At 33.4% G+C, this 15,624-nt stretch overlaps 1 protein-coding gene across 12 annotated transcripts in view; it reads right to left on the reverse strand.

The window, feature by feature from the left end:
- The window catches only part of LOC129247722 (multidrug resistance-associated protein 1), a 58,517-nt gene that overhangs the window by 32,344 nt on the left and 10,549 nt on the right, over positions 1-15,624 (reverse strand). For 5 of the 12 annotated variants that reach the window (XM_054886983.1, XM_054886987.1, XM_054886992.1 and 2 more), the window contains exons 2-11: positions 15,387-15,614; positions 14,994-15,305; positions 14,631-14,930; positions 13,645-14,559; positions 13,391-13,528; positions 12,621-12,767; positions 10,771-10,855; positions 9,881-10,703; positions 9,636-9,795; positions 9,347-9,554 (exon numbers count right to left, since the gene is read on the reverse strand). In XM_054886983.1, the coding sequence (XP_054742958.1) occupies positions 9,347-9,554; positions 9,636-9,795; positions 9,881-10,703; positions 10,771-10,855; positions 12,621-12,767; positions 13,391-13,528; positions 13,645-14,559; positions 14,631-14,930; positions 14,994-15,305; positions 15,387-15,440 (3,142 nt within the window). In that variant the 5' untranslated portion in view covers positions 15,441-15,614. Of the gene's footprint in view, positions 1-226; positions 448-8,283; positions 8,505-9,346; positions 9,555-9,635; positions 9,796-9,880; positions 10,704-10,770; positions 10,856-12,620; positions 12,768-13,114; positions 13,262-13,390; positions 13,529-13,644; positions 14,560-14,630; positions 14,931-14,993; positions 15,306-15,386; positions 15,615-15,624 lie in introns of all 12 variants that reach the window. The other 7 variants (XM_054886989.1, XM_054886981.1, XM_054886988.1 and 4 more) reach the window with 5 other exon arrangements.

Consider the following 15,624-nt stretch of genomic DNA (forward strand, 5'->3'; position numbering starts at 1 on the left):
ATTACTGTTATTTTTAAATATTTTTTAAATTTTATTTTAATGCATTTTAGTTATCCTTATCCATTTCTTGGATATATAATCTATATTTATATGTACGTGGTAGGTTAAAGCGTTTAAAAGTTATGTAGATGCATATGTATCGGCGTACATACATATATAATAGGTAATGAGTGTATAAGTGCAGTTTCATGGGAATGTGTTAAGTGAATCGGAAATCATTTATTACCGAAAAAAACTGACTCATGACCATACGCCATAACTGCGGTAAAGTCATATCGACTGCATCGACATCTTTTGAAAAACGATTTATTAATCTGCCCACTGGGGTGGTATCAAAAAGTTCCATGGGCCAATGCAAAACCCTCTTTAGTAGTGTTTCATGAAGTTCCTTGGCACAATAGATACAGCCAATTGCCAATGTGATTGTACAGGATGCCGATGAAATAACTGTAGATTTTTATTAGTTTTATTTAGGTTTTGTTTGCAAGCCAATGCAATGTCCCATACGAAAAAAAAAAATTAAAAATTTTTACAAGCAAGGTATTAAAAACCAATTAAGGAATTATTCTCACATAAATTATGTATTAGGTGTAGAAATCACAAACTATAGTGCTATGTATAAGTATATAAAATAAATGCGTGCATGTGTATGCCAGTCAAGCTACATAAGTACATAAATTTCAATATGGATTTCTAAGAGAATATTTGTAGGATTGCCATCCTGCATAGGAATTATATACAAATGTGACTATTACATACTAATGTTTTGGCAGTGGAATTCACAAATGAATGACGATACGAGTATGTACATACTTTGTTATTTATTTATTGTTGTTCGTATCATCGTTTGTTCTATGAGCTAAATTTTTGTACAAGAAGTGGGTAATGTTTTTTTAATCTCTTTTGAAATAAAAATGTTGAATTTTGTTGAATTTTGAAGTGATGTAATAGAATAGAATTTAATAAAATAGAGGTTTGCACTTCGACCTTAGAATCTCCTGCGCCCTCTAAAGCACTCGATTTTGTTTGCGCATTTTCGAGCAGCCCGGGCGTATGAGCAACGTATATTGTTCGTGTCATCGTTTGTTTTATGAGCTAAATTTTTGTACAAGAAGTCGGTAATGATTTTTAAATATCTTTTGGAATTTAAATGTTGAATATTCGTTGAATTTTTAAGTGAAGTAATAGAATAGAATTTAATAAAATAGAGGTTTGCACTTCGACCTTAGAATCTTTTGCGCCCTCTAAAGCACTCGATTTTGTTTGCGCATTTTCGAGCAGCCCGGGCGTATGAGCAACGTATATTGTTCGTGTCATCGTTTGTTTTAAGAGCTAAATTTTTGTACAAGAAGTCGGTAATGATTTTTAAATATCTTTTGGAATTTAAATGTTGAATATTCGTTGAATTTTTAAGTGAAGTAATAGAATAGATTTTAATAAAATAGAGGTTTGCACTTCGACCTTAGAATCTTCTGCGCCCTCTAAAGCACTCGATTTTGTTTGCGCATTTTCGAGCAGCCCGGGCGTATGAGCAACGTATATTGTTCGTGTCATCGTTTGTTTTATGAGCTAAATTTTTGTACAAGAAGTCGGTAATGATTTTTAAATATCTTTTGGAATTTAAATGTTGAATATTCGTTGAATTTTTAAGTGAAGTAATAGAATAGAATTTAATAAAATAGAAGTTTGCACTTCGACCTTAGAATCTTCTGCGCCCTCTAAAGCACTCGATTTTGTTTGCGCATTTTCGAGCAACCCGGGCGTATGAGCAACGGGTACTCGACACCTGTTCGATGCTGATTGCTCGATATGCTCGTACTTGAAATCGAGTATATGAAGTTTCTTCAAGTAATTTAAGCGATGCATGTTTTGATTATTTGGACTTTTTTGGCAGCACATTTGTTTTTAAGTTTTACAAATTATTCAAACACAGTGCTATCACGGTAGGAAAGCTAAAGAAATGTTGACAAATAAAATTTACAGTTTTTGTTTAATGGCTCAAATTGTTCAAAAATCGAAAGCTTTGAACGCAAATGTACAAAATTCAAGCAAGAATAGAGGTACTACCACTGCTCGATAGCCGGTTATCTAACGCTTTAGTACCCTCTACCCTTCACAACAACACATCCAAACCCAGTTCCCTCAATAAACGGAGACTGGAGCTGAGTTAGACTTAGCGTATGTGATAGGTCGCATAAACGATAGCAGTCGCAGTCTGCAATGACCAGTGAAAATGCCAGTAAGCATTCTCAGTTTGTCCTTAGGGAGGTTTATGGGATTCTAAAATGTATTTTTAATATATCCTCCCAGTAAAGACTTAACCTGGCGTAGCCTCACAGTTTGGTGCCAGCTTACGTCTTAGCTCTTTCTTGGTGGTATGTTGTCTTAAGTCCTATTATCTAGCCAATACGTCCGCAACCTCGTTTCCGGGTATGGCCTTATGCACTGGCACCCAGTGATTCGTGTTCCTAATAAATTAGTTCTCTCTATGAACTCAAGAACTATTGTATTTAGAGCCTAACCTCAATGGATGATAAGGCCTTGAGTGAAGTCTCGCTGTCATTCAGAATGACATTCCACTAGATTCATAGGTTTATTTTTATATTTATATATGTGCACACAACAGATGGTATATACAAGGTGGCGCAAAAATTTTGTTTTTGAATAACTTATTTACTGAACAAAAAATATGATTTTAAGTGATGGACATCTTTATTTTGATCATTGAACGCTCCATTGATTGTCTGTTTGCATACGAATATTGCAGCTCTCTAATTCATAAGGGTAAAATATGATTGACGTGATTAATTTTGCGCCACCTTGTAGTTCCCCCTGGAAAATACCCATCAGTATCGAAAACTTTGCTTTGAGATTAAATCGCTCAGTGGCCATGCCTTCGAGTGTTTTCGAGTACGCGTACCGTCTGTGTACTAGTGCAAGGCACACTCTTGGAATTTCAAAGATGTCAAATTAGTCAACTTTGAAAACAAAAATGAAATAGACTAGGAACAGAAAGGTAAAGTTTTTTTTAAACAAACAAAAAATTTAAACGAACCACTAAAATTGCATAAGCGGATTTGTCGAGTACGCTGATTCTGTCAAATTCATTGAGACCCGGTAGCGCTATGCGATATGCACACCTTCTATGATAAATTTTCTCAACCGTTGTTAATGAGGTTAACGTGGATGTTTTATTTAGTATAGGCATATAACGGGTCAACAAGGTATTGCTTTTATTAAAAAAAAAAAGTTTTTAAAAAATTTGAAATATCTTTCAATTGCGATTACGCGAAAACTGTTACACCTACAGTTTTAAGCCGACCCCGAACGGCAGATATTTTTTATGAGGAGCTTTTTCGTGTCAAAAATACACTCGAAGGTTTGCCATTGTCTGCCGGGAGACGACCGCTATTAGAAAAAGCTTTTTCTTCATTTTGGTGTTTCACACGGAGATTCGAACCTACGTTCTTTCTGTGAATACCGAATGGTAGTCACGCACCAATCCATTCGGCTACGGCGGCCGCCGTAGAATATACCCGTGTGAAAATGATTTTCCTTTAAATGTATTTTAATGGAGCAATAGAGTATTTATTAAAAGTAATCAGATTTGTTTTTTATTTTTTTGTGAATTTTGAATATGTATGTAAATAATTTCAATTCTATGTAATGGTGACATCAATGAAATTAATTGTTTTCATTTAAAAACTCTTGAATATGAATTCGTGTGTGTATGTAAGTAGTTACAAAGCTGTGCTTGCAAATTGGCTGCCAAAATCAAATAAATATACAATATTAATTTAATTAAGGGGGCAGATACCTGTAAAATTGGGTTATTCATAAAATGTTAATATAATCCTTTAAGAATATGTCAAACAATTTTTAGAACGTAAATTTAAGTATTTCTTATATTATAGATTGTCAACCATGACGACTCTATTCTTTGCGTTCGAGTGCTGGGAGAGGTATAGTTATGTATTCAAACTTTAGACGCGTTTTTCTCAAAACTATATTTTTCCAATTGGCGTACACGAGAACTCGAAAATTTATTGACCGATCTCCCTGAAATCTTTTTTATGATATTACTTTCTATGTGAATTTACAATTTTGAAAATTTTTCGAAAAAATAATTTCAGGTCACTGACGCCGATGCTACAATGCCCGCCGATTGAGAAGCCCCGCTGCGACCTTCCTGGAAAAATTGAGTGTGCATCCGTCATTTTAAATGATTAAAATAAAAAAAAAATATATTATTTTAATGTATAAATAAACTGTATGCCAATTTTGAAAAAAATATGTTGACTTCTTCATTTTAAATAATTTTAATGAAAATCAGGGAAAATATGGCCGTTTACAGGTATATGTCCCCTTAACTTTTTTGGTTTCCCAAACTTCAAAATTTTTTTTATTAATTTTTCAATTCAATGTAAATTACTAGAACACTGGTATTGTATTTTGGTCTTGCGAAAAATGTTTAAAAAACGCGTATTGCAAAACGCATTGTTGAAAAAGTTAGGTTCTATTCACATTATTTTCAGATATGTATAGCGATACATTTAAGATTATGTTTAGCTTGAATATATGTATAAATTGGTGCAAACTAAACAAAAAACGAAATGTTTCATATTTTTTTATTAATCCCTTTTTCGCCCTGCATTTTGTAAAACTTTAAACCCCACCAAAAACGAATTTCACGCGCTGCTATTTTCCTATAGACATTTTTTGCAAGTACAGCTTTGTATTTAATAAAAAAAGAGTACGAAAGAAAAACATAACTGAAGACATTTACCGAAAAAAATTGTGACAAGACAGAACGCCAATACTGTGGTAGGGCTATATCAATTGTGTCTATATCTTTAGCAAACCGATTTATAAGTCTTCCGAGCGGTGTCATATCGAAAAATTCCATTGGCAAGCGAAAAACATTTCGCAACAGATGGTCATGAAGCGTAACCGATGAATAAACACAACCCAGTGATACAGCCAATACGGAAAAGTAACTAGAAACCACTTTGGTGTTTAAGAGAAAAATTGGCAAAAAGTTTTTTTAAATAATATATAAAACATTTAATTGGACAGTATTTGTTTTGGATATGTTTCACCTGGCGATGAATATCAGCGGCCCTCTTTCGAAAATGCAGTCAAGCAAAAAATGAATATAATTGTTTGAAACACGTGGAGGCATTCCATATACACATGTAGAAGCCAATAGCTCATGAAGAACGTTCGGTTTAAGCATTTTTACGTAAAGGACTTAGACAAATGGGAATATCGAGCTTGAAATTTCTTTTTAATCTCGCTTTGGTTTCGAAACTATATTTCTACGTATGTATGCGTCTATCCATCTACATACATATTTTGCATGGCTTATGAATTTTTTATGCTTAGCGATATTTTATTTTAGCGAGACTATTTTAGGCAACTGACTGAGATGAGCCATTGCTTAGAGCAAATATTGGAAAAATAAAAAAAAAGAAGAAGAATTTTTTATTTGAGCATTTTTATGTAACGGACTATGGACAAATGAGAAAATCGAGCTTAGTAGAATTTTTTAATTTCACATTTCTACGTATGTTATATTATATTGTATGACTTATAAGTTTTTTTATGCTTAGTGGATTTTAGGGTGACTATTTTACGCATCTTACTGGCAATTGCTATGTGGGAATACTACGAAGCAAGTAGATGAATTATTGCTTTAAACATTGGAAAAATAAAAAAATCATGGTTATGTTTCATGTCAAATCTATGTATGCATGTATGTATATCTAAAAATGCTTGAGATATGCTTTGAGAAGAATGCGCTAAAAAGACTAAATTCTTTTCACAAAATAAAAAATAAAAGTAATAATACAAAATATTTTTTGTTTTTGTTGATCCGTTTTACGCTGCTATCATTATACATTTACAAATCTATTGGGATTGGCTTTGCTTCTTCTAAACACTATTCCATTAAACTTCTTTATTATGCCTATAAATAATTTGATTTAGTATGTTTTGTTATATTTTTTTTACGGATTAAAATTATTTGTTAAGGGGGGAAGCTGGTCTAGAATTTTGAAAAAATCGAAAAATTTTTTTTTGTCTTAAAAGGTGCTTTAGGGTCTTAGAAATAATATACCAAATGAGGGATGCCAGCAAAAATGTCTAAATGCCCAAATTTTTCATTCGACGGCAGTGCCTCGCAGGTATGCCCCGAACTTTAAACGCGTTTTTCTCGAAATCACTTTTTTTAAACTGGCCGAAGACATAACTCGAACAAATCTTTACCGATTCTTACGAAATTTTGACAATACATTCGAAATACCTTTCTCCGGAGACGTACGTCGGATTTTTTATTTATATTACATAGTTTTTTTTTTAATCAACAATTTTATGTCGTTCTTTATAGTGAAAATTGTAACTTTTTGTTCAAACGTGCACCATTTCGCGAAAAAATCCTACGTACGTCTCTTTCTGTTGTTATATAGAAACTAAAAAAATTTTATTTTTTGATCCAGGACAAAAATTAAGGAGTTTACGTCTTCGGCAATGGACCCACTAGAAAAAAAGGCGCCTTAGGAGAACTGCTGGACAGCGGCTATTTTGAAATTAATTCAGACGAAAAATTTTGTATTTGTACCATGAAAGCTATATTATTAAACCTATTTCACAGATTTTCGATTGATTCCTTTGTTGAGTCAAAATAAATTCATAAAATATGCCCATTTTTTGCGCTCTAGACCAGCTTCCCCCCTTAAAATAGATGGATTTGTCTGTAGGGCCACTTGTTTTTGTTGACTAATTTTTACTTTATAAAAAAAATGTATATAGCTCCTTTATAAGAAAAACGCTATAACTCAAAAATATAATTATATAAAAAAATAAATAAAGTGCGCAAAAAAGCATGGCGATAACTATATAGTAGCAGTATTTAATTAGATAGAAGAGTGTATCTACTTTTATTTAGTGGGCATAGGCATAGTTAATTAAAAGGTTGGAAATCGCTTTTCGGGAATTTGTGACTTTGATTCATGACGTTCTTTTAAAACGAGCGATATGTACCTGCATGACGAACCCTTCAAAGTAGTTGACTTGAAACGAAGAGTATAGTATACATATGTATATATAATAGCCGTATTATTTGTACGAATTTAAAAAAGGGCATGAAAGAAAATGTCGATTTACATGCAAAGCAACAACACAATTCGTATGTATTAACCCAGTACATTCCAATTCGTAGAAAACTTTTAAGTTCAATTGCGGCGCTATCGTGCGCGATGATGAAAGAACATGGAAGATTTCCATTTAAATGCCATTTCGTTTTACACTCTATTTTATTTTCTGTATAATTGCCAGTTTACATCATTACTAGCATAGCTGAGTTAATCGAGTTGGAATGTTTTTTTGCAGCTCGTATACAAAAGACTGACGCTAATGTAAATGTTTCCCACTAATGAAGGAAATACAAATTTTTATTTGCTATATCCATGGGACACTTCGATTTTTGAAGAACGACAAAATCAATTTTAGCTTGAGGCTGGCATATTTCATAATACTTTACTAATGTTCTTGGTTTTAGCTAATAGAAGTTTGGAAGAGCGAGTTTTGTAATGGAAAATAATAAGTCAAAGCACTTCTGCAGACCAACTTTTTTTATTTTTTATTTAAAGACATATATAAACCAGTATTAGACATTTTAGATAAAATTTTACTACTCAAACTTTGGTGATATTAGCAGGAATGAATTGCTTTATAAAATATTTATAATTAAATAATTGAAGAAATCGCATATTTCAAGCATATTTGTTTACTAGCTACTACAGCAAGCAAAAAATTGTCAATTCTAGCTGTGGATGTACGCACAAATAACATATCTATTTTATTTAATTTTGTTTTCTGATATTGAAATAACGAAAAGCGCAATTTCTATTAAGCGGAGTATTGGAGATAGCAGATTACTATTGTCTCATGCAAGAATATTAAGCCAAGCGGAGAAATATTTGTGAAATTAATAGTTTATGGCAGCTATTTTTGATGTAGTTATGAATGTGAAATATGTGGATATGATTCACACGATTTTCTAACTGTAAGCAGACACTATATTGAGTATACACATAACAATATACGAATACTTAATTTGTACTTCACAAATAAAGATTACTTTTAAATAATTTAGAAGTTCACTTTTCATTGAATTTAAATTAATTTTGCACAGCTCTGTTTACAGTCGAAAGTCGTGTTTGCTTATGCTTTTAATTTTGATAAAATATTTTTTTTTTGTCATTTATGTCATGATTTATTTACCGAAAAACCTGTCGTCATAACGGACCGCCAATTCTGTGGTAATATATTATCGACAGAATCTATATCTTTCGCAAAACGATTAACAACTCTCCCCAATGGTGTTGTATCGAATAGTTCCATAGGCCAGCGCAAAACACTATATAAAAGTTGTGTATGTAATGTCATCGAGCAATAAAGGCAACCGACCGAAACGGCAAGTGTTGAAAGATAGCTCGCAAGTACTATTTTAATTGTGATTGAGAAAGAGGTGTTCATATAATGAAGTAAAAGAATATGATTTTCGTTTTCCTTTAAACCAAAAGTAATTGTTTTTTTTCTTTGTTGTGTTTTCAAATATGTTTAGTAAAACTTATTATTATTTAAAGTGTTATTTAAGTAGCATTTCTTTTACAGTGCAGTTGAGCATGGCAACTAATACTGAGTACATACATATGTATGCAGTAGCATATCAAGCGCATTATTTTTGTTGTATGTATATTTACAATAGTGTATTGTGGTGTTGGAAAGTAAATTGAATAGTAAAAACTACCAAGGAATTGCGTGTTTTTGGAGTTAAAGAGAGAACAAACGACAGTGCCAAACATGTGAGTATTTCGATTAGATGTTATTAAAATTGTTAAGCCAAAGAAAAATTAGCACCTTGCCGCTTTAAATCAATGATAAGAAAACTAATATAATAAAAAGTGACAAGCACAAGTGTGTGTAAAACGAACACAATTAACGCAAAGTTCTAACTTAAAGCCAAAAAAATATAATATTGCATAGCTAGCAAAAACAATACAAAATCAAAACTACATAAATATGTACTTGAACCAATCACCAACAATAAAAAAAAATTAAAAATTAATTAATTAAAAATATATACAAAATTCGAATAATCAAATGATTTTCACGTAAATAGCAAAAGTAAAAAGTTGCTTATGCTAATAAAAGTAAGTTAATGAAACGCCAGGCAGACATACAAATTCAAACAAAACGTAAAAAAAGACACTAGACACTTTTGCACATTATAAAAAGTATTTACTTATATAATATTATATAATAAGAGAACATATGTGCTTACCTTGTCCGAAGCCAAAAGCGCCATAGACACCCAAGTACATATCGCGCAGACTAGTGTCATTTTCTACACGTTTGTCATTCGACCACTGAGTTAGCCACAAGTTTGAGCCAATCGAAAAAGCTTGGTAAACAAAGTTCAAGATTAATGTAGCAGCCGAAAGGAAAATACCAACACTTGTGATGTAATGCTTGTAAACAGCTAATTGTACCTGTGTGGGTGTAGGTGAAAAATATTTCAGGCTGTCAATAACAACAACAAATACATATTAAATATGATTGTAGCTACTTACGCCACCAGTTTCCGATTTCTCAGTTTCAATTAGTTTACCCTCGTCTATGCCCCTTTTTTGCTGTTGTGTCACTGACGAAACTGCTGAAACCTCAGAATCTTTACGACTCAGTTTTCGCCGCCTCAAACTGCCTTTACTGCTATCGAACGATTTCACAGAGCTACAGATAAATTACACAAATGCAATACAAAATTATATTCAGTTTTAAGTTGAGCGATGATATAGAAAACCGTTATTCTACTTACACAGAATCTGATAGACTTTCAGTACGTGCTAGGGATATGACCTTTTCAAATGTCCCCAAGAGTTCTTCTGATTTAACTGTGCCCTCCAATTGTTGTTTAATCTCATCTAAATCTTCAACTTCTTCTGCAGCCTCTTGCAGATGTTGTATAATGAATTCCGCAAAGGCACCTTTACGTGCCAATAGCTCTTGATAGGTGCCACTTTCGCTAATCTCTCCCATTTTCATTACATATATATTATCCGTTTGTGGCAGGAACGTAATGCCGTGTGTGACCAGCACACGTGTCTTTTTCGCTAAAAGTCCATTCGGCCCGATTACCTCTTCGAAAATATGTTTACCCACATGTGAATCCACAGCACTTAATGGATCATCAAGCAGGTATAAGTCGGCATTATTGTAAACAGCACGTGCCAATGAGATGCGCTGTTTTTGACCACCAGACAAATTAATGCCCTTTTCGCCGATTTCCGTTTGATCGCCCGCCGACAGTATTTCGATATCTGAACGCAAAGCGCAAGCATCTATAACGCGATTGTAACGTTTTCGGTCATATTCTGAGCCGAATAGAATATTATCACGTACAGTAGCATTCTGTATCCAAGCCTGTTGCGGTACATAGGCAATAGAGCCTATGGTGTTCACGCGACCCGATAATTTGTCCATCTCACCAAGCAGCGCTTGTATGAGTGATGATTTACCAGAGCCAACAGTACCCACAACTGCACATAGAGTATTCTTTTTCACCGTCATATCAATATTTTTCAATGTTTCTTCGCCATCACCCCAGGAGAAAACGCCTTTCCTTATGACCATGGGATCGGCTAAAATTGATGAGTGAGTTGGGAGTTATTAATTGGATACGCGTATGCCATATAGTAATATACTTACATTCTTTGGGATCATGCTGGACACTATTTGGATCCAATTCCTCGCTATTCATAAACTTGTTAATACGTTGGACAGATACTTGTGTCTGTATTGTTGGTGAAGTTGAAATTAAAAAGAATTAAACATTAGTTTGTATGTCTATACCAACAGATTTTAAACACAATGCAAACATGAACGGGCAAGTGTTAGTACAGGTAGGCAAAAAGCGATCTGTTAATATTTATGTTTGTAAATTTAGAGCTAAATAGGTGAAGCGTTAACAACTAGGTTGTTTGATTTTTATTGCAACTACATTTTCGAAATAGCGAATAGCAGTGGAATTTTGAAATTTGAAATTTTGAAAATAATTGAAGATGAGTATAGAAAAAAATTGCTTAATAGCAAGCGAAGCGAATTTTTTTTTTTTAATTTTGCGAAACGAAATATAAAAAGAAACTCATTTGCTTAATTTAAAGGCGTGGTTATAATTTGTATAGTTTTTATTAGTTTTAGTTTTATTTTCGAAATAGCAGATTTTATGACCAACCACCAGTGGAATTTTGAAATTTGAAATTTTGAAAATAATTGAAGATTAGTATAGAAAAAAACTGCTTAATAGCAAGCGAAGCGAATTTTTTTTTTTTAATTTTTCGAAACGAAATATAAAAATTAAATTCATTTGCTTAATTTAAAGGCGTGGGTATAATTTTTATAGTTTTTGGATTGACCGAAAATCATTTTTTTATAGCTAAACGCATTATTTTGATATGGGAATTTATAACGAAAAAGCAAGATTGAAGCTTTATGCTATCAAATATGTGCAGATATTTGAATTTTTTTCTTTCCAGAACGCCCAAATTTTTATATTTTAAAGTTATCATTTCTGTGGTCACTAGCAATAACCGACTAAGTAGAAAGTAATGCTTTCGAGAAATTATTTTATATACATATTTCCAATATTAGTTTGGGGAAAAGGAAATCCATTATTTTTGAGTAAAATTTTTATCCAAATGGTTTAAAACTGTTTTATAGCCGATATTTAGCTCCTGGGCGATACTACGACTACTAACACGCCGGTCAACTTTGATTATTTTTGTGATTTTATCGGCATTTTTGGCATTTTCTTTAACATCAAAAATTACTGAACGGAATCGACGAAACCAAAATTGCACGTAATTTGCTGTTAAGTACCGGCACCATAAACATCATACACAATTTCATTGCATTTTCACCTTTATTAAAGAAAAACTGTAAAATGTACCGGATTTTCTATTTGGTGACTTCCATTGTGAACACCCTGTAACTCACAACCGAATGGAACAAACAAATTTTTAGTGTGCAATGTCACCTTGACCACGAGCATAAACTAAAACGATATTTTACGAGATATCGATCACTACAACCATCTACCGAGAAAAATGGATTTCTTTTCCCTCAATATATTTTATAACAATTTTTAATTATTTATAACCAAAAAGAAGGTTAGCACTTCAGCCTTAAGATCTTTTATGCTCTCAGCTTATTACAATAGCTCAACCAAACCCAGTACCCGCAATAAGCGCAGGATGGAGCTGGGTTGGGTTGAGCGTAAAAAACAAAAAAAGGATAGGCGTTCAGGCAACTATTTATATAAATAAATTTTTTCCTAAGTAGACTCAGACGGTTTTTGCTAGTAAACACAGATTTAGAGCGAACAAATTAAATATTTATATTCTAAAATTTAATAACATATTTGATGGTACGTACATACATATAAATTAATTGGGACAACGTTTGTATTCACAATAGAAAACACTTTAAGTCTTTTACAACAAACAATTTACAACGCAAAAACAAAAATATTTTGTATAATATATTCTGGGTCGACTTACTTGTACCATGTTGGTTATCAACATGGGCAACATTATTAATGGGAAGCGCAAAATGTTGAATAATGATAATGATACGAATATTTTAGTTGCATCGAGAACATTATTTTCATCAACTAAAACATATGTGGCAAATGTGACCAATGATACCTAGAAGAATAGAAATATGTAGACGATAAGAAAAAGGCTCATTACGGAAATGATCATGCAAAGTTATACGAGTATAGTGAACCAGTTGAAAGAAAGAAATGTTCGAGTAGTAAAGAGTTGTTGACACTCCTTTCAAGTTCACAGTGCAGTGTATGAGTTTTTAAATCTTAAATCGTTTCTCATGTATAGTGCCACCAAAACTGCAAAGGTTTTTAGAAAGAGGTTGTTTCTGCAATCACAGAAATATTTTCGCTTCAGCATGTACTGTGTAGTTAATTAGTGCTTTTAGAAATGTTCTGTAATGATGACATTGATCTCCACCAATCAGCACAAGTTTAATAGTTTACCTCAGCAATATCAACAGCCAACATAGGGAGTGTGGCCAATGGCAGTTTCATTGTTTCGAACAGTGTTATGCTAACGAATACCTTGGACACGGTTAGGTGATTTTCATCACTTGATAAAACGTATGTGGCAAAAGTGACTAAAGAAACCTTTCGAATACAATTGATATTTAGAGAGTAAATTTTAATTTTTCAATTAATATTTTATTCCAATTATGGTTACGTATGGCGCTGAAAAGAGAAGAAAAAATGATGCTCGAAAATTGTCGTGTAGCTTACCAAAAAGGGAGCACATGACCATAAGAACGAAGTACTGGCGTTGAGATAAGCTGTGGCTTTTAGAGTTGCGATTTCCTTTTCACGTATCCGCAGTACTTGATTCTCGAAACTTGGCTCCCAAGCATATAATTTAAGTACCTACGATAAATATGCAAATGTGTAATATAGTGCAAATATTATAACAGTTAATTATAGTCAAAATTCTTAAGAGCTTATAAAAAACTATGTCAAGAAAATAGATTTTTTTCTCTTACTTTAATGCCGCTTAACACCTCATTCATTAGCTTGACACGTTCATCTTTGTACTTCATTTGTCTGATTTGATATACTTTAATGCGATTGGCTATGACACCGTTCAGTGGTATCAAAATGATCATCACAGCCAAACCGGCTAACACCGACGGGCCCAATTGTAGCCACAAAAAGTACATAGCCAACGCAATTTGTAACGGCGCTGACCAAATCATATTCAAATATGTTGTTAAATCCATAAAGCGCTGTGCATCTACAGCCATCAAATTGACAATTTCGCCTACAGTCGATTCTTTACGTGTTGCATTTGAGATGACCAAAGCTTTGCGATAGATTGCATTGATAAGCGCAGTGCGTATACGTAGACCAACTACGAACATGCGATGGAAATATTGTCCCAACATAAAAGTTTGTGCAGCAGCAGTAATGAAAAGAAGTGCTGAGTAAAGGATTCCCTTCCATTCAGGTTGTCTCTCCTTTTCATCGTCGGAAAAATCTTCTACGAAGCCAATGACCAAACTAAGCACTTGAGGTTGTGCAAACGTTAGTAAATCACAAATCAATTTCATCAGCGAGCCGAGCAAAAATACTCCACCAAATGATTTAATAATTGGAGGCATGATTGACGTCACACCCTTTTTACCGCTCGTATGTCCATGTGGGTTTTCAAATTCCACCTTACCATTACTGTACTGCGCTTTTGGTTGTGGTGGCGTTTGACTTTTAGAATTCTTGCGCACGTTTTTATTCCAATAGTAAGCAAATATTGGCATGACTTCCTTACAGCTGTCCTGTGGCCGCAAGTCCCACAGATCTTCCTCTTCCAAAGGTTTGCGGTAACCTTTCCATGCCATACCATCGAACCAAGTATATGTGATACGGGATAAGAAACTAGCCGAACTTTCCGGTATCTCTTTCTGAAGAAAGTACACATTTATGAAAATATTTCACTCTAAATTTACTTCGAAATTTCTTGGAATAAACTTACATTGGTGCGTTTGTATTTGGTTTCTCTTGGCATGGCATCCGCGAAGCAGTTCAGCAGCAACATGGCACATGACAAAGCGAAATAAATCATATAGCTTACATAATTGTATTCATCCCACGAATAATCGGGCTTGTCTGCTGCTTCAGAGTTTAATACCTCATTGCGCTCGTTATTTTCACGTACTTCGGTTCGACACTGAGGTATTGAAAATATTACAAGCAGAAACCAAAAGAGAAATTGGGCACCCGATGTCTGCACACCATATTTACGATTAAGTGGTATAAAGATGAAAAGCAGCAGCTGTAATATATTACCAAATGATGAGTAAGCATATAATAAACCAAAATATATATATTTACTTACAAAAGTGGCAAACTTTATCACAGGTCCCCAGATGTCAATTGGATAGATAAGCGCAGCCGTTGCCTCATCTCCCTTTTTCACCAATGCCATCACAAAATCTGTTGCCGAAAGAATTAGCAATGCACCATTCACAACTAATTTGCTTATATTTAGTTTATTCCAAGGTATATTTCGATCCAAACTTGCTTTCAGATAGTAAAAATCGAACATGGTGAACACCCATAGAAAGGCACATGGACCCCATACCAATACAGTCTTTTCAAAGCATTTTGTAAAATCTGGATTACTTGTCCACCACGTCTCATTTGAGTCCTATTTTGTTGAACATAATGAAATTAAATTAAACATTCCTAAGGAATTGCAATTTTAGCGTAACTGTTTCTTTCGACTTACCCAAAACTTAGAGCCACAAAACTCATCCATGGGATGAGTTGTATTATCAGCCATAATGTGATGTAAATAGTTCTTGCAGAACTATGCACTTTATTTTCAGTTTATATAGTATGTAAATAGTCCTTTGATAACTCGGCAAGCATGGATATTATATGGTCAGGAATTAATTGTCTAAAAATTATTCTTCTATTCTACACTGGCCTCTTCTACAGATAATTTACAGTAAACCTGAAAAAGA

The sequence above is a fragment of the Anastrepha obliqua genome, chromosome 5 (assembly GCF_027943255.1).
Source record: "Anastrepha obliqua isolate idAnaObli1 chromosome 5, idAnaObli1_1.0, whole genome shotgun sequence".
Taxonomy (NCBI): Eukaryota; Metazoa; Arthropoda; class Insecta; order Diptera; family Tephritidae; genus Anastrepha; species Anastrepha obliqua.